Here is a 23,996-nt window from a genome sequence, read left to right as displayed (position 1 = left end):
TTAATAAACAATTGAATTATGTATTTCTTCAGTGATCAACACATCCTACTGTCAATGGTTTTAAAACAACAGGGTAAGCATTTTAAAGATAATTAATGTATAGACCTGGATTAATAGCACTGAATTATAAACACAGAGGTTGCTGATGCTGATTAAGGTCTTAGTTTGCTATTGACTATTCTGACAATGCAATGTCCACTAATATATATGAGCCGTTTTAACATCTTGTTCTGAAACTCTTTCCTTTGCTATCATATAAGAATACAGCTCAAGGATGTTTTAGTGTTCAAGGATCACATAATGCTTTTCTCCTCATTGGAGCAGCGCATAAACAGTCAAGAACTGATTGTTTTCACAATTCTATCTTATTTTACTTAGGCAGTATGCTTAAGAAGTTTCTAGAATTACTATAATTATCAAAGGTACTTTTCTCTGATTGTTCAAGTAGCTGTTGTTCAGCAATATTGTTGGTACCCTGGATGATATCCTTTTTGATATTCTAAGTCATAACAATTAATATCAAGTACTCTACATGCTAAAGATATACACAAGTACATAACACAATATTGTATTTTAGAGATTACATATTTCCTTGTGACATCACCCTGACTTTTTTCAGTCTTTTTCCAAAAATATCTGTTCAGAACTCTTGGTTCTATTTGATCAGATTCCCAAATGTCTTCTCCGTTTTGCAGGCCCAAGCCACTGAGCAATCCATGACTTTGCCACCTTCAACAGAATGCCCGCTGACTGTAAACTTACTCTAATCTACTCTAACAACATAAAAGTTCGTATCTGGCTGTTTGCATCCAGTAATACAGGAATCTCACTCTGATCACCTGTTTTACAAGACGCTCAAACTCTCCAGGCTTGATGACGACGATCCCCCTCAGGACGATGCCTAACACACCTAATTTAAGCAGAACTCTGCCTCCCAAATGGTGTTCTTCTATTCCACCTAATCCCATGGGACATTTCTTCCCATCTCACTCCATGAGTTGCATCCATTACAGAAATGACATGTCATATCCTCTGTAGGAATAAAGCTACATCATTATGACTTTTTTCGTAGATTATCAATTATGTACTGATTACAGGTAGACATTTTACTGTATGATTCAGTGCTCTTCCCTCTGCATCCTACCCAAGATTTAAACATATAATCCACGTTACAACTGAACGTCCATAACTACCATGCCACTTTCTGACTGTTCAAATCCCATACACACCTAACAAATCCATACATGCCAGCAGATTTACAAACTGTTCCTGTATCCTAGTGTACAGCCAATGTATTATCTCTCTGTCTTATGTCAGTGTGTCCTAAGCCCTATTTTATAACTGATCCCCTCAATGGCACTATCAGTTCACCTTCAGTCTTTTGACTTTACCTCAGTCCTTCAATTTGAATCTGAACATCTAGTATGGGGCTGAAGAACTGAATTATCCTTTTGCAGTTTTTGACTTTAATAAGCACTCTTGCTTTTCATGTTGTTCAAGTGCCCCATATAGCTCTCAAAATAAGGGCTATCATAAGTATTCATGAACCCAAGGCTTAGACCAATCTACAAATTAAGCTAAATCTAAATACCCATCTATTTCCTCACTATGTTTCTTCACCCTTCATCTTAACTTTATTTTTAAACTTAATTTTCACACAAATAAAACACGACAGAGTAATGTCAAACCATGTGGTTAGTTTGTAAATGAGAAGTGTGCTTATGGCTTGGGAGCTGTAGGGAAATTACACTCACAGAAATTAGCTTGCCACGGTGATGACGCTCATTCAAGTGCTTTTCGCTGTTCTGTAGGTTCTTAAAGACTGCTAGACATTCACAGCCCAGTATTTTGTCATCATTGTTACTCTCATTTATTAGAGTAGCCATTAAGGTAGCGGCGATTTGCAGTGTTTTTTTTTTAACCTTATGAAAATAAAATCCATTTAATTTTCAACTCATGAGACCCTCATGTTACTTCAGTCAGACTTTGTTTTACAGCTAATTTCTGGATGGACTTCTTGATGTGGAATTCAGGGATAATGTAAAAGGCTATACTTAATGGACTGGCAATTTGTTTAGGGAAGACGTGGTGTTGTACACCATGTAGCCCACACCACTCTCCCGTGGACGCCATGGAGGCGCATTTGCTCTTTAAATGTCTTCGCACTTAGCCTTCGAAACACTACTGCTCTGCATCACTGCTCGCGCGGTTGCTAGGCAACTAGGCGGCGCAGAGATCCCTGCAGAAATCCTCATCTTCTGAATAAAACGCTCCTTATCAAATCTGTTTTTAGTGTGTGCATATGTGAGCAGTTGTTTTTCTTAAACAATGAAATCCAGAGTAACACCAAATTGGGTAAAAACAGAAGCGAGTACACTCATAAAGATATATAACGCAAAAATGCATCAGTGAGGTAGTTGCGCACAGAGACCAGTCTTTCCATCACTATACATGCATGTACATTCCTGTGTCATAATAATGAATGTATAACAAGCATCTATTGAGTACGGAACCTCTGTTTCCTGCGACATCGGCGCTAGAGCAGAAATGACACATATGCATAGAAATGCACCAGGATACAGTGGCAGTAATTTAATGGATTGCAGGAAGAATCGATTGTAAAAAAAAAAAAAAAAAAAAAAACGTCGTTTCTCTTCATTCCTTGGTGATACGGAGCGCGGACAGGTTGCTCTCTACCTCCTTAGTTCTCTTCTTCTTTTACAGACACGACTCACGAGCCTTTTATTCAACGCGTTTTAAACGTAGTACGTTACCATGTTGCTTTCTGTTTTGTACGGAAAGTTCTGAACGTTTTGTCTCCGATAAGTTCATCGAGTTGTTTTTTTTTTTTTTTTTTAATCCTAGTGTCTTCGTGCTGTCATCGTTCCATTTGTAGACAGTTCCATGGATGGAGAAGACCGAAAGAACTTGCTAAAAGCCATTCGATTGAGAGATCAAGCGCTGGATCTGGGAGAGCGACGCTGCGATCTCACTTCTGCCACCGTATTTTTTTTTGCATTAAAAATCAAATTTAATATAAACTGGACTTGAAGACAAAAAGTCCATACATTATTTTTTTTTTCATTCATTCATTTATTTATTTATTTGGGTCAAAAGGGTTAATATAACCCGCTCTGACGTCTGCATCTGACATTGTCTAGTGCTTTCTTTTTTTTTTGCAATGTGCATTTTTTTCCCTTGGTGACTTTACGTACAGGGGAACAAATCTATATCATCAAAAGCAATAATAAGGGAATGCAGATTTCTTTTTTTCTTTTTTAACCAACCGCACCCCCCCACCAGCAGCACCACCACCCCCACCACAGAGCGTTTACATCTGGGAAAAAAAGAAAAGAAGAAGAAGAAGAAGAAGAAGAAAAAAAAACAACACATTGAGGAGCAATCCCCCACGCAGAAAGCATCGCTGGAACCATGACTCTCCTGCAGATTTGGACTGGCAAATTGCAGCAGCCAGAATAACGTCTGTACGAGGCTGCTCTTTTTTTTTTTTTACATTTTTGGCTCTTCGTTTTTTTTTTTTTTTTTTTTTTTTTTTTGTACTTTTTGCATCTTTTTTTTCCATCGGTTTGAACTTACTGGAACTTTCCTTAAGTCTTATTTATTTTGAGCAAGATGCCTGATCTTCTGGTGTTGGTCGAGGGGGTCTGTGACCTGCACGGGTTTTCTTAGCCGGGTAAGCGGCCGTGGCACATTAGGAACGCTATACATATTAAGTATATGTATATATATTTTTGATAGATAAATTTATTTATCTATATGTGCCAGCTGCTCTATCGCGGCTAGCCGTCTGGTTGTTTTATTTATTTGACGTCTCAGGTGGATTTTTTTTTTTTTTTTTTTTGAGGACCACAGGCGGTTGGATTATTGAACAGTGTCCAAGGATTTTGTGGAAATGTTGGGTCTTCAAGAAGATAAATTATGTGGAATTGTCTCAGCGTTGGCTGCTTTGTCCCTCGTCTGCTTTGCTCAAAGGTAAGGACTTTTTTTTTTTTCCAGAAAAAAAAAAAACCCCGAAGATTAACAAGATCGCAATCGATTTGGAAGGTAAACACAGTGAGATTATTAAGAAAATGACAACACACAACGTGTGTGTGTGTCCATATGTGTAATTTCCTCAGAATAACTCGTCCTAGGCTAGTTTACCTAGTACGTGTGAGTGTGTGCAGAGCCCTTTAATAAAGATCCATACTATTGATAGTAGTGACACCAAATACTAATATGATTTCGGGGAATATCTGTTGATAAATAAGCCTGCACCGTAGTGATTCACAAGCAGCAGTGGAAATATTTAGATTAGGTAACAATTGCGTGAAGTTACTTTATACACGTATTGTGTGTGTGTGTGTGTGTGTGTGTGTGGGTTTCAAGGTGACGTGAATTTAATCCTAATCGTCACTTTGTTATCCACGTAAAGAGGCAGATTAGCGTTTTGTACTATTTTCCAATGTTTTTCTAGTAATTGAAAAGCAGCCCCCCCCCCGTCCCACCTCGAATTACAAATGTGTCACACATTTGGTATCGATTACAGTCGCTCCGCATTTATAACTTATAAGTGAATACTCGTCTTCGTCGCGCATCGTCGTGCTACTTTTTTATAACTTGATTTTGAAAGGGAAAGGTGCATTTGCGGGAGGTGCCCCTGAAACAGAGTCCAGCGCGTCCGCGCTGTGTGGGGGAGGCACCTGTAAACGCCGAAGCCACTGAATACCAAGTGCAGAAGGACAGAAACGAAGCTAATATTTGCATGGCTCCCCGCTCGATCCTCAGTTCCCTGCCTGCGAGTGAACGGAGGCTCGGCGAGTTTATAGAAGGCTCACAGGCCGCGTATGAAGCGGGAGCGGTGCGAGGCTTTTGCTTGCGTTTTGTCGAGAGCACAATATCCGCCCAATAATCAAAGAGCGATGACTCAAAATTGAAAATGTCTTCCATTTTGACGTTTTCAAAAATTCGACTCCGTTGTCGACGACGGCGGAGCTGTTCCCGGAGCCTGGACCCTCTCTCTTTCTCTCTCTCTCTCTCTCTCTCTCTCTCTCTCTCTCTCGCTTTCCACGCACAATGCAGCCATTCGAACTTTATGAGATGAAAACTTAATGAGCAAATCCCCCCGATGTCTTGTTATTCGTTCGTCTTGTGATTCCATATCATATGCGGCGCTGCTTCAACGAAGTAGTCCAGGACCGCCAAGCACACAGGAAGAAGAAGGAGCCCTTCTGATGGCGCGCTTCGTTGCAATCATGTCATTTTCGACATTTAGTCACTGCACATTCGTGCTGCATTTACGTTACGGGGAGCAAAGCCGTAACAGTGGAAAACACAGCATGAATTCATCCAGTCCTTGCACCCCATATATCTATAAAAATGCTTCGATACCAGTGTGCTACCAAAGCACGTATGTTCAGTGTCCACCATTTGGTTGGCAGGTGAAATATTTCTCTCAGATCCAGACATTGATTGATTTTATTTGAAATACCTAAGGCAAAATGAGCAAATGAGCTTTTTAACGTGAAGCAAACAAGTTTTCTTCATGCGTAGCTGACAAATATAACGTGTTGAAGAGATGCCTTCCTTCTCGAAGCATGCTATTATGATTATGATTATGATTATTTAAAACTGGAGCATTTTTTTTTGTTCTTCCATCAGCACCTCCACTGGAAATACAGGAATATCTGTGGCCAAGAAGACAGTGGACAAATTGCTGAAGGGATATGACATCCGCCTGCGGCCTGATTTTGGAGGTATGTGTGTCCTACAAATGAATGTACTGTTGTATAGAATCACGGGATCGCCCTCTGATGATTAGCCTTTTGGTTATGAAAAGCTGTTTATGGATGGCCGGAGAACCTTGAAACAAAACGCATGTGCTCGGAAACACAACTGCGTCCACACAGAGCCACCAGTCCAAAACTGGAACATCGGCCTAAGGTTCTGGTTTCATCCCATTACTGTGTTGATTCGAGGCATTTTGAATCCCGCATGGAATAATGTTGTTCCCTTCTACTGTGCAAGGCCTTAAGAACTACGTAGCTTAAACTGATGTGGCATCGTAAACACAAAATAAATAATGATATAACGCCCTGATGTCATTAATGGACAGCAAAACTTGATAAAGACATCTGGTAGTCAAATAAATGAGAAAAGAGAGATGTAGCGCTTGAGTGTGTTGTCATTTTCAGTGAACACCACAGCAGAATATACCTGGATATCTGGATCAAACTTGTCACTGATGCAGTTTTTTTCTTTTTTTTTTTGGCTAGTATTCTGTCCAGTGACTGGATCGCAAAAGGATGCAGAGAACTGAACACTGTTCTCAACACTCTCAAATAACTAACTGCTTTTTTAAAGACTAATTTGCACCACAAGAATGTAATACACTGTATAAGGTCTTCACTTAACCTGACATGACTGACTGCTTTTAACATAGAGTGCCAGAGGTAATTTGGTTTTCTGTATTGAAAGTCCAGACTTAAAGAAGGGTATACTGATGGTAATTAAATGGTAATTCAATTTGAAATTGAGCTAAAGTAAATTTAATTGCACTGCATTCTCCTCTCTGAGGACGTGAAACACAACTATTACATTATTTTATGTTGGTATGATGCAGCCTTTTTTTTTTTTAGAAATAGCTGCACTGTGGACATATTCTTTCTATATACTTAGGGTCAAAGATTTCCATCTGCAAACCCCAAAATTTCCCTTGAGTGCATTCAGTAGGTATTCTCTGACATCCCCCCATGCTTTCATTTTGCACATTTGCTTATTTTGCCTCCAGAGATTGAAAACCCACACTGAGTTGACTGGGCCCCAATCACTTGGATGACATCCGCAAATGGCAATAATGACAATTGATTGACAGGCTTGCTTCCAAAACCACTTTTTCCATTAATGGAATTGCAATTCTTGCTTTTTTTAATTGATTTTTTTTAGTGTTGATTTTGCATTTTGCTTCATATGTTTTATTGGTTCACTATTTGTTATTCCTTTTTCCTTTCATGGATTAGTTTATTAATTACCTTGTTACTGAGTGTTACAGATTTGTTTGCTTATTGCTCTTTATATTTTTCCCTGCTGGTGAGAAGAGTGAGACACTCACTCCTACCAGGATTTGCCATTCATTAGTGGGAGCCAATTCTTGGGATATGTTGTGCTCCACTTACAGTATGTAGCATCTGAAAGGAGGGAACCTACTTTCTGCTCTGCTGTCTTTGCCTTTCATAACTTCCTAGGGCAAAACTGCTCTTTCGAACACACAATTGTTAGGTTTTTGTATCCTGTGCAAGTGCATCATGGTTTTGCCAACGAAAAACACTTTTCTTGTTTTGCTCGCCAAAAACCATAGTCTATCACCTCTTGATAATTTCATCATCAGTCAGCTTTGGCCTCCTTGACATATCTGCTGACCAGCTGCAACGTGGAGTGAAACACATTTTAATTGGGCTCCATGTCAGACCTAAGTATCACTTGCTTCCAGAAAAAAAGTGCAGTGAAGAAAGACGTTTATAGAAATGTGGGGCTCCTGGACTCCCTGGGAAAGGAACACAGGGCTCAGGGTGCCCGGACAAATGTCACGATGCTGGCACAAAAGCCCATGCAATCGCTGTGCCTCTCTGTTACATGGCAGTGTAAAACTGGGTCTGTAGCAACAGGTAGAGATGCAGGTCCGTGTGCAAGAACTCCAGGCCGCAGAGCATTGTCCTCTACAAATAGCCATTTGTAGAGGCCATTTACTCAGATGCACAACATAATTTGCAGCACTTTGTTGAAAGAAATGGACTTCTTTGAACAGCTGTGATGAACTGGATAGCTTTGTATGTGACCCATCTGACTAATGGCAACTCGATACTCAGCTAAAGATTTATTAATACATTTTGCAGAAACCATTGTGCAAACCAGTTTCAGTTATGAGTGTTTTTGTGAGCAGTACAACAACTGAGAATGTATGTATAGAAATTTGCAAAATGCAAATATGTACAAATACACACATACATACTGCCATTAGCAGCAAATATTTAGCTCTAGGATTCTACATTCCTGTGTTCCATTTATAGTCTCTGCTGCACTAGTCCTTGTTTTCTTCATATTTGTTTCACGCTTTATCGTCTTTGCCTTTACCTTTGAACAAATAGCTTGTGGGTATTGTGCACTATTTGCCTGAAAAGAGCTTTGCCAACACAGTCCATCTCATGGTGGTGTATAGTACACTCATGCCCCAAGATATGCCCACTCAAGTTACAGCTTTACAAAGGAGTTTCATTTAATATATCTACTTTAAATTTCAAGGCATTTCTTCACATTTGCAAGAATCTCATATGAATTTTGCGCTCCTCCTGACAGCTGATTGGCAGTAGACACTCCCATTTATATTAATTCATTTAGCAGAAGTTTTCTCCAAGGCGACTTACAATAATGATAATGGTGATGATGATAACAATGATGACGATGATAATAATGATGATTATTATTATTTAGCTGACCGCTTTACTAAGGCCAGTTACAGTCCAATATACACTACACTTACCTCCATACAATCATTTCCACATTTATATAGTACAGCAATGCAGCACACTCATACACAGAGACTCATGCAGTAAGAGCAATTTTATTGTCACTGGTGCACCTGAAAAACATGTCTTTGGGCTGTGGGAGGTAACCATAGCAGCTACAGGAAATCCACATGAACACGTGGAGATACGGTGTCGAGGGGAAGCGGGTGTTATTTGCAGTGATCGCATTTTTATGTATGTTTAATTTGTGTATATTCATGCTTTTATGGTTTCTTTTCGTAAGGACAACATTTTAAAGAAAAGTTTAGAATTTGAAGATTTATTATTTTTTCTGTAAGCATAAGTAGAATATCTCAGTAGGTTTAATTTACATTTACATGTATTCATATAGCAGACACTTTACTCCAAAGCAACGTAGATCTCAGATCTTAGAACAATACAAAAAGTGCATTACATCAATAAAAAGAGAGATTTGGATGCAGACACGTGATTCTACAGTACTGTCAATTTGTCACATTCCACCTTGTGAACCAGTATACATCACATGAGTAGCTGTGTAAAGGCTTATGTAGTGACAGGGATAGACATGGTTTTTGGGTTTACGTTCAGTGTCAGTAACAGAGCAATGTAACACTTACACACAGTGATATTGGCCATTTTGAGTCACCAATTCAACTGAATATTGTGTATTTGGACTGTGAAAGGAAATTGGGGCATCCGGAGGAAACCTGTGCTTTGTAAACTGTATGGTACATAATAGTACAAAGGAGCTATACAGCTGAATTTAGACAATCATACAGTATTATAGAGTAATTAATAAAGGGAGACTACCTTGTTACACTGTGTTATAATAACTAATGGTAATTACTGAAGTAGCTCAATACATTTTACTGAGATTTAGCATAAACAGGTATTACTTCTGGAGCTCAGTATTGCATTAAAAAATGTTAACATTGAAATTAGTTGTAACTACGTCTTTGAGTTTTACGAATTCATCTTATGAAGGGTTTTCAAGGAATGCATTACCTTTGTAAGGTAGGGAAGATTATATTCAAAATACACATCATTGTAAAGAGAGACAGTATCAGTAAAGACAGACTCCAAAGGATGATTGTAATGCTTTCTGCAGGATCCAGGTTCGACGTTAATAGTTGTCCGACTGTCTGGAACAGGACCTTTGCTTAAATTTTCATAGGTCGATAAGTAGAATCATTCAGATACTTGTCTGGTGGACAGGTTGGCCATAAATTAAAGTGAAATATTACCGACCACCATCATAAAAAAGAAAGAGTGTAATGTCACTAATTCATCTGCAGTAATATCATTAGCATTTTTCTTCAAAATTGTTCTTTTGCTAGAAAATGCACAGAATAGCCCCCAAAATCTTGCTATTTTAGGCAATTTGTTTATCCTGGTTGTTTATGCCTTTTCGTTAGTATCTTCCTTTCATGCAGTATCCTGGTTGCCTCACTTTGCTTACAGTTTGCAAGGATATTTTGAACCTTGACAGTTACTTATATTTGTCTTTTTGATATATTTCATATTTGAATAGGTGCAAAATATGGCGGGTCAGTCTATGCACCTTTGTTGTTATTTCACTGCATGCAACCATAATGGTTTGCATTGGTATGTTTCATAGCCCTTGACTGTTTTTTCCTGAAAAAAATCCATGAAAACCCTGTCTTACAGCACTACAGCAGCGGTTACCTTCATGGCACTTAAACCTTCAACCTTTGTGTCATTTCCAGCCCAGTTCCTGTTGTACTAAATTGTAATAATCATCTGTAATTATACCTATTCTGTTTGCTGCCTGTTTATCAGGCTATCTCATTTCTTCTGAGCCGCTATGGATTAAGGAGTTGCGCATTAACTGTATGAGTGGGCTTCTTTGTGTCAAAGTTCTTGTATGTGTTATTTCTCTAATGACATCCGTGCCATTGGAAAATAATGGCTTTATTGTGTTTTTAGCAGGGTAAGATTGTCTGAGAAATATATGCCATAAAACTCATGTAAAATAACTAGATTGCAATATAATAATAAAATAAGTGTTAAAATACTAATGATTAATACTAAGGATGGGACCCAAAAGAGTACTGGAGTTCAGCGGTTTATTTCAGTCACTTTAATCTCATTGTTAAGTGTGATTTGGTTTTATCAGGAGATTTGAGGATTTTAGCCTCTATTATTTTCTTGGTCGGCAATTTTTTTTATGTTATGACTGGTTTTATTTTTACACATCTGAGTATCCATTGTGCCTTTTAAACTTTTTAAAAACTTTGAATGGATTATTAAATGTAATAATGAACAGAGTGAACGCTACTTAGCTTTGCAGCTTCCATTTTGAAAGTTAGGGGATCACTTTGTGAATAGGAGATTGACACCTCATTTGTGGCATCATCAGGTGATTTGGTGTTGGTGTCGTAAATCCTTTGGTACAAGGACAAGTGGTTCAGAGATGTTACTTTATTATAAGAATGAGGGCAACTGTCTCACTGAGTTACTTTTGGAGCAGGCCTAAAAAACAGTCACAGTGAACCCCCTACTATACTTTGCCTCTGTTTACCTGATTACAGTGTGATTTTGACAGGGTCAAAAGCTAATGCCAACCTTTGAAGCGTTGTGTTTTCAGTAGTCTTTCCCCAGTCTGAGCATTCTGTGGTACAAATGTTTAAAATCTAATGTAAAGCATGCTTTAAAATGCCTACAGTTTCCTTGTTTGTATAGGGTATACAGAAGTATTTAGATTAGGCAATTAAAAAGGCCCAAACAAACAAGGCTCCAAAGCTATTTGTCTTTTCTAGTTTTCCTTTTTTAATAGTAGCATGGCGTGTTCCCCTTTTTGTATTTCCCGCACAACCTTCATAATCTATAGACAGTGTTTGCATATTCCTGGGACTTGTATATAGCACTCTGCATGCTAAAATATTTTGTATTTCTATGTATACTATGAATTTGCAAGTATTTTTGATCTCAGTGGGGTTCAGTGAGAAGTACTAGCATTATTTCTGAATTTCGTTGTGTAGAAGAGCTCATGGGAAAGATATGGCCCAAAATCTCCTTGTTAAAGTATAGGATAGACAATATTTTCTTCAGAGCAATTTTTTCTTTTCAAATATTCATGCTTTGATTCCCCCAATGAATATCTACATCAGCCCTAGTTGCACTGCTACAGTGACTAAATTAATTTCCTTCTATGAACAGTGTACCATATATACAACCTCAATAAGCAGGTCAGCCTCAAGGACCTTGATTTTATGAGATGGTTTTAGATCAGTGCTTTCAGCTGTAGACATCTACTGGATGCTTCGTCTCATGATGAGGATCCAATTCACGTCCCAACCATAAAAAATACACTGAAAGTTTAATTAGTGAAATGGAAGAGAAAAGCAGTTGCTGGATACACGTCTCACGCCCGAGGCCGTGATTCATCATGACTTCATGTGGCAAGTTATTTTGGACTGTTTTGGTTACTGTTATAGTCCGACAGACAGGCATGAGAAATGTATGCCATTCTTCTGACAATTACCAAATGTTGACTTTGAAGCTGGTAGAATTTTGACAGTGTTGTTGTTAGACATTCAAACCACTGTCACGACAGGGAGTTTATGGAACGCTGGGTGCATTTATAATACTCCCCCCCACAACATGCAACGTGACACAGGCATGCATAGTAGAGAGAATGTTAAAAGGGGCCAATACCTGAACAGAACCTTATCTCAGAGTCAGAGAATTTGGTACAGCAGAGATCCATACACAATTATGGTGCTAGGTACACACCCAATCAGATGCCATTATTTTCTTCTAGACCATGATAATGAAAATATTACACACTTTCTTTTGTCTATGTATTGCAAGTTTTAATGTTTAATCATCAAAATGTAAACATCTGACATTTGATAATTATTTTTCTGTAGCAATGCTGTGTTGCAGGCTTAAAAACATATTATAGATTTTTAATTAGAATAAATAAAGTATAGTATAATGGTATTAGCCTCACTGCTTATATCTGTTCAGAGTGGTGGATTCTTGTCTGTTAAAGACTATCTGTATTGGTTGAAATTCCACCAAAAAAATTACGAAAAGTGTAGCCTCAAGAGAGAATAATTGCTTATGATTATTTTCATCATTTGTCAGAAATGTGCACCCCAGAAGTGGGTGCACATTTATCTTCAGACTCATCTGTTACCACTGGGATGAAATTCATTGGTCTGAACTGAGACAGATAAGAGTTGTGTTCATAGGTAATTTGTGAAATGTTCGTTAATTTTTTTAAAAAATGGAGAGCTTTATTTTTTTTTCCTGCAAACATTTGGAAATTCAAGCCAACACAGTGGACGCTGTATGTGTGTTAAGCAAAGTCGATGCTGCTGACCTATGTGCATCCAGAGCTAGTTATATTATCTATCATCATTTTTAAAAGAGGTTGATTGTAACAAGTAAATATTCCTCTCATTATATTCCGAAATAGGTTGCTAGATTAATGCAACTGAATCTACCAAACATTTGAGAAGGTTCGTTAAAAGCATCTGGGTGAATTTACTCATAGATAGATTGTCACATATGGTCTTCACTATTCGCTGTAGCCCAACAAATCTTGAAATTGCATTTACATGCTGCAAGAGAATCAGTCTGTTGAAAAGTTCATAATTTGGTTAGTCATCAACTTGTGAAATACACTGCTGAAAAGTTGATGAATATCTGTCCATGTTGTTTACTTTTACCTGTCAAAGACAAATGACCCTGACAGTCAACTCACTGTCCTTACTTCATGTTTGCTGGCACATTGTTATGTAGCAGAATTTCTGGATAGTGAAGCTACTCAATAAGGCTGGATGACACATTGAGTTTTTTTAGATAAATTCATGAAAATGTTATGAGGAAGGGGGGCGCGGTGGCGCAGTGGGTTGGACTGGGTCCTGCTCTCCGGTGGGTCTGGGGTTTGAGTCCCACTTGGAGTGCCTTGTGACAGACTGTCGTCCTGTCCTGGGTGTGTCCCCTCCCCCTCCAGCCTTGCGCCCTGAGTTGCCGGGTTAGGCTCCGGTTCCCTGCGACCCCATATGGGACAAGCGGTTCAGAATGTGTGTGTGTGTGTGTGTGTGTGTGTGTGTGTTATGAGGAATCAAGTAAGGCTTTTTCTTGTCGGTAGCACATTTCAGCCATTTCCACAAAGTTGTGTTTCGTTAAATCACTTTTTTTTTTTTTCTTACAATGTTGAATAGCCCGAATTGTTTGTGGTGGAAACTGATTTTAAAACTGCAACATTAACCTATATTTTAATCTCACTATTCAATGACTAGCCATACCATAAGTGTGACCACTATGAGATTTAAATGGACAGTTCACGTTCTGGAAAATGACTTTTTCTCTTCTTCTGTGGCTAAGCTCCTCATTATGGACTGTAGCACAAAAGTAAATCCTCAGCTGTGCTGGTTCTGTCTTGTTTAACAAGATCCTAATGTGTTATTTTTAGATATTTTTACTTTATTTCACAAACCCACACATATAGTTGAGTGAAAATGTACTTTTTTGAAGAATTTAGTTGTTTTTGTTGGAAACAATGTTTGCATTTTGAGAAAAGGTTTAGAATATCAGTGTATTTGCTGGTTAGACAAAAAATGAAGAAGACAGACATTTTCGAAATTACCAGTCAGGATTAAATAGGACTATTTATTTTGTTTGATTTGTATGTGAGTGAGAACTAATGAAAAGACAACAGCTTGAATGAGATACGTTTTGACTCAAAGAGAGTCGCTGGCTTTCAGTTCCCCAGGCTAGATGTATTTGCATGTCTTCAAGGGCAGTGCCCTCTGAGCTCCTAACAAGGGATTGAAATAATTAGTGGATTAGTCAATTTTCAGTCACCAATGTTTATGTTGGCAGTAAAACAAAGTCATGAAAAATCTGTTTATATATATATATTATATAGTTATTAACAAAGCCAAAAGTGATTCTACTTTGCACTCTGTGATATTGGCAAGCTAACAAAAAGTCAAGGCATGCATAGTTAAAGATTGCCTGTAAGGCAGGACAATGTAGTTATTAATATAAAGAACTCTCAGTAAGAAGTAGTTTTCAAGAATTCACTTTCCATTGAGCCATTTTTCAATAAGTATTTTGAAATTGAGGCTCAAAGACATGTAAAATGCATGAGAGATGGCACCTGCTCTTCTAGTTTCAGTCTTATTGACATAACAAAAGCATATTAATGCTACACGGATCAAACATTTTGTGACTGAAACAGTGAGTGAAATATGTAATATATATTAGGATGTCAACTGCTACACCCCAACCAGCCCTCTTCGCTTACCTACTTCTGTTCGCTTGGTGGACCCTCACATGAAAGGTAATGCGCGGAGGTTCTCAGTTCTGGCTCCGTTGTGGTGGAATGACCTCCCTCTCTTACTCAGAACTGCTGAAACTCTGTCTACATTCAAGAAGGGTCACCTTTTCCGGACTCACTTTGCCCAAGATCTCCGCAGCTCATGTATGGTGTAAATGTTCGTGCACCTTAACTTTATGATCGTACCCAGAGAAGCCTTTACACAGCTGCTACTCCTGTATTGTATGTAAATGTTTCTGTACCTTTTTAAAAAAAAAATGTAGGAAGGTGATCAGGATTGGTCTATCCTGAGTTTTGTGTACCTACTTGTGCGATGGACACTGGTGCATAAAGTAGAAAGAAAAAACTAGGTTTACTAAAGAATTACATGTCTGGAACTACGTCTCTCTTTCTCCTAATGCAGTTTACAAATTGTATTTCTCTGAGTTGTATGTCGCTTTGGAGAAAAGCATCTACTAAATGAATACATGTAAATGTAAATGTAAGTCTGTTATATTTTTACTATAAACCATTTCTCATCTACTGTAGTGATTTTCCAGCTTAAGCTTCCTGTGCATGTGCAAACCTTGGTTTAAAATATATGTATTTTTTAAAGAAAGAAAAATATATTTTACATTTATTAATTTACTTTTTAAATCAAGGTCTACACATACATGGTGCTAGTGTTCAGGACAGCACAGGATTTCATCTAGGCACACACATTTTAAAACACAAAGAACGTTTTTCCCTTAAACCACTATCACACTGAAGGACAGTATTTTGTTGGATATTTTCTCCAGTTTTTCTGAATTTTGTGCACCTACTTGTGCAATGATATTTTTTAAAAAAAGAAAAACAGCATTGATGGAAATGTGTATTTCCCAATGGTATAAATACTAAAAGTTTTGTGCCTGAAAATCTGCAAATTCTGATTAATTTAGCCTTTTCATTATCGTGATGAAAGACTTAAGTTTAACAATATTAAAGCACTTAATATCTTAGGAGCACAATGGCTTTTATTATTATTATTATTATTATTATTATTATTATAGCCATATTTCCCTGCCATATTGAAATAATGTGTGGCCATATTATCCATAGCAGTGGGTTTTCTTGCATGAACCTTCGCCACAAACATGTTGATGTCTTTGTTTGGTGTTTAAGTTCTGTAAAAGGTCTCATTCTGGAAATGGTACATATGTGTTTATATTTGCATGGTTGACTTCTTTTCACTTATTTCTGTCACAAATGTGTAATACGCTCCACAACCCAAGCACATTCCGTGTCAATAATGAAGGCTTTCTTTTGGAAGAAGACGAGGCTGTATTCTATAAGTTAAATGTTTTCAGTTGTATTAGTCGACTATTTTTGAATACGTTATTGCTTTACTTAAATGTAGAAAGATGCTGGAAACTATTTGAATATTTATACTTCTGTAAAAAAAATATTTTATGCTTTGTTGAAACGAAAAAGTACATTAAAATGCTTTTATAATGTTATTAAGTGTATGCACTCATTAACAGCTATGTTGTGGCTAACCGATTACAAAAATTCACTCGAATTTGAAAATGAGTACAAGCTCAGCCACCAATAACTTGTGATAATTGTTAGTTTTAGCTCATCTTAGAGGATCAAGCTCTTTGTGTTACAGAGGGCAACTGTACACAGGCATACAGAGTCTCATAAATGTGCTTATATGTATTTCTGTAGACACCGTGGCAGACTTTGCCATCATATCTTTGTGCTGTGTTTTTGGACATTCATAATATTGTAAAGAAGATGGAACAGTCATCATGTCAAAACTGGCCATCGACAGATGATGAATAATTAAGGCAGTGGTCAGAGGAGGAAACCACAGGAGATTCCATTAAAATGAAACCATGGACTGAAAGCCGCTAATTACATTATGTGCAAGCAGCTCGCCGTTGCCGAAGTTATAAGTGGCCTCGGTGGACTGCAGGAAAGGTAATGAAGACCTGTGGGCTGTAAATTGTGTTAGTAAGTGTTTTCCTCTACTGTGTTATTAGCATCTCTTACAAGTTCAACACGAATAGTGCTACTTTGAAAGTTTTCTCAAATGAACTGTTCGAAAATACGACTTAAAATATTTTTGTAACTATCAAAATTTTCCTCAAAAATATAAGAAATGAGTTATGTGCATGAGTGGAAAAATTCTTTGTATCGGCTGATGAATCTTACTATGTTCTCATGCTAACCTTTTAATGTCTCCAAAGTGCCAAAGTCCTGTATTTTAGGGATTAATTTACACCACCATACTCAAATACTCAAATAAGGAACACCTTTTTTTGTTTTGTTTTATTCGTTTGTATACGAGATGTGTACTCCGGAGGGTGCAGGTGTAAATGGGATCGAATGAAGCACTTATGAACTATTTTTCGTGCGTGTGTGTGCATGCGCATATGTGTATGTGTATCAGTGAGGGTGTGCGTGTGCATGTTGGGGGCAATCTTCATAATAAAATGTCTAACTGCAGTTTCTTTATGGATACTCTGCTAATGACTTCAATGGAGATATTTTTAATATATTTTTCAAATTCTAAAAAAACTGAAAGCCAAATTCTGCTTTCTGAACAATGTTCATTTGCATAAATGGCTACATTTTGCTCTCAGTACTGCAGAGCTCATAATAAAAAATGGAATTTCACAAGCAGAAGTGTGGCAAGAAAGGGTCACCATGCAACAAAGCAACTGAAAAACTGAGAAGGTAGCTCCTTTTTTAATGATCTCCTATTCTACAAAAATCACAGTGTCCAATGAAAGCCTCAATAAATATAAACAGTGAAAAAAAATCATTCTGTTCCCCTGTGAGATACAGTGCTCATGATTTCATTTGGATCCTTGTATTGATTTGAATAATTGAAGTCTATTGCAGAACTTTGCATATTCAGCAAAATGCTTTTCAAATGTAAACTGAACAGCAGTTTTTGGAGCTTTTGCATTTTGTCCACAGTAATGCTTTAGTTTTATTAAAATCCTTCAAGTAATATACTGAATAAGTAGAATGTTGTGACCTCCGCCACAAAATATGTGCGGTATACTGACATAAAAATGAGAAACTGGACAAAAGGGAAAAAGTGTTCTTTGAGTTTTGAGATGTGTATGCCGAGATGAAATCCTGTGTTGTCCTGAACACTAGCACCATATAACAGATTAGACAGCTTGGGCTTGGTTTATTATTTTTTTAAAATTATGTGATCTTGAAGATCACTGTTCCACATTTTGAAAGGACCCATGAAGGTAAAGAAACCACAGGCCTTGAACTACTTTTTTACTTCTCTCTATTTCAGTAGGAAGAAATGGGGTGATGGCTCAAAAGGAAGCTACTATTGTCATTGTTTTGGACAGTAACAAAGGAATCATGAGTCACCGTTGTGCCACAGGACATGGACTTCACCAAATGGGAATTTTGTGTAACTATCTAACACCACAGTCATGAAAACAAAAGTGAGCTGCCTCAATTCAGAGCTCAAGCAGCCAAGTTCTCCAGCTTCCCTGCAGAGATGGCACCTTGAATCAAGCTGTCATCATCATTGAAGTAGGTTCTTAGGACCTTGGCTTCCACAGTTAACAAAGTCTGATTGAGCGTAAGCATGACACTGGTGCGGCAAATGCAGCTCTTTCTCGCAGGTGCTGGGGCTTGCTGGCCCTTTGCTGACACCTCTGACTCTTCTCCTGGTGCTGCCTGCTGGTGTTATAGAAGATGCCAGTATGTATTAATAGCAACAGTGAACTCGTTGGTCTCATTCATCGAGGAGTTAACGCAGAGTATTCAATATACAGTATAACACATGCTTATTGACAGTGTGTTCAAACAGAAATGCTTTAATAGCTCTTAAAAAGGCTTTTAATTATAAACAAGGATTCTGGGAGATCTTCAGAGAGTATCATCTTTGGTCAGTGTAGGTTACTTTTGTAGGCAGCTATTATAGAGTTCCACAATGGCCATGCATATCTGGCATCTCTCTAAGCACTGAATGCTTTAAGTTTGCCTGGCACTCCCAGGTAACTTCTGTACTACACACTACGAGGTGTCTGTCTCACTCCAGTAATTTGAAAGGAGTTTGCAGTGTCTTCTTCATGTGTTTCACTTGCAATATATAAAAGGGTGGCTTTCCATATTGATGGTCACTGACACAGACTTGGAAATGACAAGTTGCAGAGAAAAATTCTTGACTATAGCAAAGATTTTATATCATTGTAGTGGTTGTGCCATATAGTAATTTCACAAATTGATGAGATGAGGATTTCCATTATTTGGAATTTATAATGCCATATAAACAAGATTACCTGCATCTTTCTAGAGCCGTGCTGCTCTCCAGGCAAGGTTGTTTCTAGGTCCCGTGACTTGGAAATAGAAGTTGAGGACAGTTCTTTGGGGAAATAAGTGAATGTCTGTCAGTGGGAGAACACCAGTGTGGGTGGACAATTCTCATTTTCCTTTCTGAGGTTTTAATCTCAGGTCACTAAACACACTAGTTCTGGAAGACAGCTTGGAGGTCACATGGATGGCTGCTAGTTCACTTTTGCAGAGCATTGCCAGCCTTTACCACCCGCTGAAATTTTTGGCATGTTCCATAAATTACATTACCCATCGAGATCTAACGAATCACAGCTGTAGTATTATTCATTTTGATGGCAGTACCATCATGGTACATAATCATGAATCCAAAGAATTACTGCAGCAGTATTAAGACTGATGGACGATTTGCATATATATGCAAATTCTACGCTTACTCTAGGATGCTACAAAAATGTTAAGACAAGGCACATGTTATTTGAGAAAATTTATTATGTTATCAAATATGACCACATTTAGTGATTCTAAAGAAATGGGATTTTTGGGATATTTTGAACTGAACATTATACAAACCACACACACCTTGTGTTTTTTCTTGTAAAAGGTAGCAGGATGTAAAACAGCAACTTACCTTTCAATGCAGGCAATTTACATGCATATCACTGAATTTGTAAAATTCATGACTATTAAAGTAATCTGTTTTCACCCCTACAAACCATTCAATAAGAGCAAATTGCATATGTAGCTCTTGTCCTGCTGTATAACTCAATGGAGTATAGCAAATTCAGCATAAAATAGAATGTGTTGTCAGAATTCAAGAATAAATGTACACAGAGTACAGAAATGATCGCCTCCCAATAAAGAGTGAACGCTACGTGATTTATTGAGGGAGGGAGTGGGTGAAAAACTGCTTAAGGAAGCAGTCTGTACTTCTCTTTGCTTCACCTTTTACTGTGGCTTTCAGCACCTTTTAAAAAGAAATGCTGATCAAAATGAGACGTAAGTGGATCCCTGAGGACCACAAACAACAATAATGGAGGAGGCCTCGGGAGGATTGTCTTGCATACGAGGCAGTTTCCGAGGTTTACCGATGCGGGGCACTTTTTAGGACTCTTCTTGAACCACTAACCCCTCCAGCATTCACCCATGAGCTTTGCAACCTCCCTGTTGGACATCACTGCGGTACCAGAGAGGACTCTTCAAGGACAAGCACTGCAATCCAATTGCATCAGATAAATAAACAAGGAAGAAATTTCATTTGCCACCCGCTCAAGATTGATGGCTATGGCCTCCAATGCCAGAAAGGACACTTTAAAAAATCATCTCATTATTTCCATCGGGTGTTTTACCGAACCTCATTAAATAATTACTTATTACATTTACTCATAAGATGCATTAATGCAAAGTTTTTTTGCATTACTTAGCTTACTGTTCTGCCACTAAAAGAGGTGGACCAAAGTCAAGGTCATACACCTAGTGCATTAAACACTGAACACCACCTGTTGTTACAGAATGGTCATTAACTTCTTAACTTTTCTAATACCATAAACACTCATTATCAAACAGAAATTCAGTGACACTCGGAAATTGCATCAGTCATCAATAATAAACCAAGAGGGCTGTTTAAGAGCATTTATATGTAATGGAGTAAAAGTTTCTTTCTAAGTCAGATATTAAAATAATACAAATAGTATGAACTGTAAATATTATAGAGTCAAGAGAGGCTTTATTGTCATTTCAACTATATACAACAGTACACAGTGAAACAAAGCAACGTTGCTCCAGGACCATGGTGCTACATAAAACAACACAGTTAGCGACACAGACTGCATAAAGTGCACGTGTGCAAGGCTTGTGCAAACAGTGCTAACCATTGCAACAGTTACTGAAACAAGACAATAATTACTAAAACAGGACAATGGTTCCAGTGTCAGTTCTGGGTATTGAGGAATCTGATGGCCTGGGGGAAGAAACTGTTATGCAGTCTGGCCGTGAGGGCCCAAATGCTTTGGTACCTTTTGCCTGATGACAGGAAGGGTGCGTGGAGTCTGTGTGAGGGGTGCGTGGGGTCATCCGCAATGCTGGTGGCTTTACGGATGCAGCGTGTGGCGTAAACGTCCATGATGGAGGGAAGAGAGACCCCGATGATCTTCTGAGCTGTCCTCACTATCCGCTGCAAGCTCTTGTGATTCGAAATGGTGCAATTACCAAACCAGACAGTCATGCAGCTGCTCAGGATGCTCTCGATAGTTTCTCGTTGAATGTGGTGAGGATGGGGTGGTGGGAGATGGACTTTTCTCAGCCTACGCGGAAAGTAGAGATGCTGCCGGGCTTCTTGGCTATGGAGCTGGTGTTGAGGGACCAGGTGAGGTTCTCCGCCAGGTGAACACCAAGAAATTTGATTCTCCTGATATTTATATAAATACTATATTATATATAAAAGAGGTAGGTGCGGTGGCGCAACGGGTTTGGCCGGGGCCTGCTCTCTGGTGGGTTTAGGATTCGAGTCCTGCTTGGGATGCCTTGCAGTCCTGTGTTGCCAGGTTAGGCTCTGGTTTGCCGCAAACTTGCTCAGGACAAGCAGTTTCAGACAGTGTGTATGTGTGTGTGTGTGTGTGTGTGTGTGTGTATAAAAGCTGACACAATGTTCACTGGGTGGACCGCAGTTTTTTAATTTTCGTGAGCACTGCTCTAGTAAGCATGAATGTTTCCAATTACAATTAATGCATAATGAACAGGCTGTTAATTCTGACTCATAGCTTCTAGCAAAAAAAATTAAATGTCAACAATGTGTTAATAACTATAAATGTCAGCAAGAGACATACATAAATATTATGAATTTAATCTGCCAACATAGAAGCCATTTCAAAATAAAGGTAGACTGCCACCAAAAATGATCTTCAGTTCTTGGAAACATTGACTGTAGGTTTCCCATTGTGCAGAACCTTACTCATTTCAAAGTATTTCAGGTTGGTGTTTTCTATATCATGTTATTATGACAACACTGCTTTGGATCTCTATGATATTGATCCATATAATATTGCAATTACAGTTTAGAATTTGATGCCTATATTACCTTCTGTCAACAAACACATGTACTTTCTTGTTGAGTTTGCTGGATGGTCTCTATGGTAAGTAATGATTCAACACCAACTCAAACCCACCCTACTCCAACCCTGCTCCACTAGTTGGTTGTGAGACATCCTATTGCATATTGAGGCATTATGCAGAAATCCTTGTTTGGGGCGGTGGAATTCCATTAGCATTACACCACCTCTGAAACTTCAGGATGGTAAAGCCAGTTCATACTGCAGGGTCTTTTTTTCTAGTCTTGAGTTTTTCTTCACAAAATCTCAAATTTTTACACCTTTCCCCACCACCCTGTTGAGTTACAAAACGGTGCAGGAGAGAATAGGGGAGTATATCAGTCTGAGGTCACCTTCATTACATTTGTCATTTAAATATGTACACAGATGATAGGTCCATCTGTATACTGAATGTACAAAAGAACAAAATAATTCCGTGTGGCAGTGGACCTGCTTAGTGAAGCTCGTAAGCATTGAAAGACGGACATTTTGAAAGATATTTATGATAAAGAAAAAATTAATGCCAGATGGTTCATTCATCTGTGCCCTGAACCTTAGCAACAGCACAAAACTTGAATTATTGATAAAATATTTTTTTAAAAAAAATGGATTACACAGTTTCAAATGATTACTTAAATTCTTTACTTGTAAATATGTTTTCTAAAAATGACATAAATATGGATTTACAGTCATCTTCTGTGAATCAGGCCATTCTAACCCCCTATTCACAATTGCATCTTTTTTATGCGATCCTCCACCTTCCCACTTTTTCTTAAAACTGTTATTCTTCAGTTTTTAGCAAAACACAGCAATTACAGCATGTAAGGATGACCAAAAGGTACAAATTTTACTTTAATTAATATACACATTGCTCTCATAAATGAATTATTCACAGCAATACATTGGAATTAAGGATCTTAATTCAGAAGTCATTTGAAAGAAATTATGACATTGTATGTTATTAAATAATGAGCCACTGTTCATGGAGGGTGTAATGGTGTAATAATTGTGGCCAGTGCCTGTGGTGTGCTGGGTCTAGGGTTTAAGTCCTGCTTGGGGAGCCTTGTGATGGACTGGCATCCTGTCCAGGGTGTATTCCCTTCAGCCTCGTGCCCTATATTTCCAGGAGAGGCTCAAGCTTGCCACAGCCCTGCTTGGGACAAGTTCATGTTGGTTGGTTAATATTTCATTTATGTATTTCAAATTAGGGGGCGCAGTGGGTTGGACCGGGTCCTGCTTTCTAGTGGGTCTGGGGTTCAAGTCCCGCTTGAGGTGTCTTGCGACGGACTGGCGTCCCGTCCTGGGTGTGTCCCTTCCCCCTCCGGCCTTACGCCCTGTGTTGCCGGGTAGGCTCCGGTTCCCCGTGACCCCGTATGGGACAAGCGGTTCTGATAATGTGTGTGTGTGTGTATTTCAAATTGTGTAAGACCTTATACTAACATTTATTTGCAAGCTTATAAAATTTCACTTTTAATTGGTCAGGTTCCATTATACTAGCTTCTCATAGTTGTTTTGACCTTCGATTAGCTGGTGCATAACAGGTCATGAACTGTGGGCATGGATGCTGATTTGGACCTGGAGCTGAAGTCTGTGTGGAGTTGGTATGTTCACTCTTTGTTTGTGTAGGTTTCCTTAATATGCTCTGGTTTGTGCTTCAGATATAGGCTCCAGACCACCACAACACTACACTGGATAGCAATTATTGATCATGCATGGACTTCCAAAATTCAATTAAACATAATTTTTATGTGC

At 38.4% G+C, this 23,996-nt stretch overlaps 1 protein-coding gene across 2 annotated transcripts in view; it reads left to right on the top strand.

Moving 5' to 3' along the window:
• The first annotated feature begins 3,583 nt into the window (after positions 1-3,583).
• The window catches only part of gabrb4 (gamma-aminobutyric acid type A receptor subunit beta4), a 47,283-nt gene continuing 26,870 nt past the window's right edge, over positions 3,584-23,996 (top strand). For both annotated transcript variants that reach the window (XM_018751752.1, XM_018751750.1), the window contains exons 1-3: positions 3,584-3,694; positions 3,874-3,993; positions 5,662-5,756. In XM_018751752.1, the coding sequence (XP_018607268.1) occupies positions 3,914-3,993; positions 5,662-5,756 (175 nt within the window). In that variant the 5' untranslated portion in view covers positions 3,584-3,694; positions 3,874-3,913. The remainder of the gene's footprint in view (positions 3,695-3,873; positions 3,994-5,661; positions 5,757-23,996) is intronic.

Source organism: Scleropages formosus, chromosome 4 (assembly GCF_900964775.1).
Source record: "Scleropages formosus chromosome 4, fSclFor1.1, whole genome shotgun sequence".
NCBI lineage: Eukaryota > Metazoa > Chordata > Actinopteri > Osteoglossiformes > Osteoglossidae > Scleropages > Scleropages formosus.
Note: the sequence above shows the minus strand (reverse complement) of the source record. Positions and strands in the feature narration are given on the sequence as shown.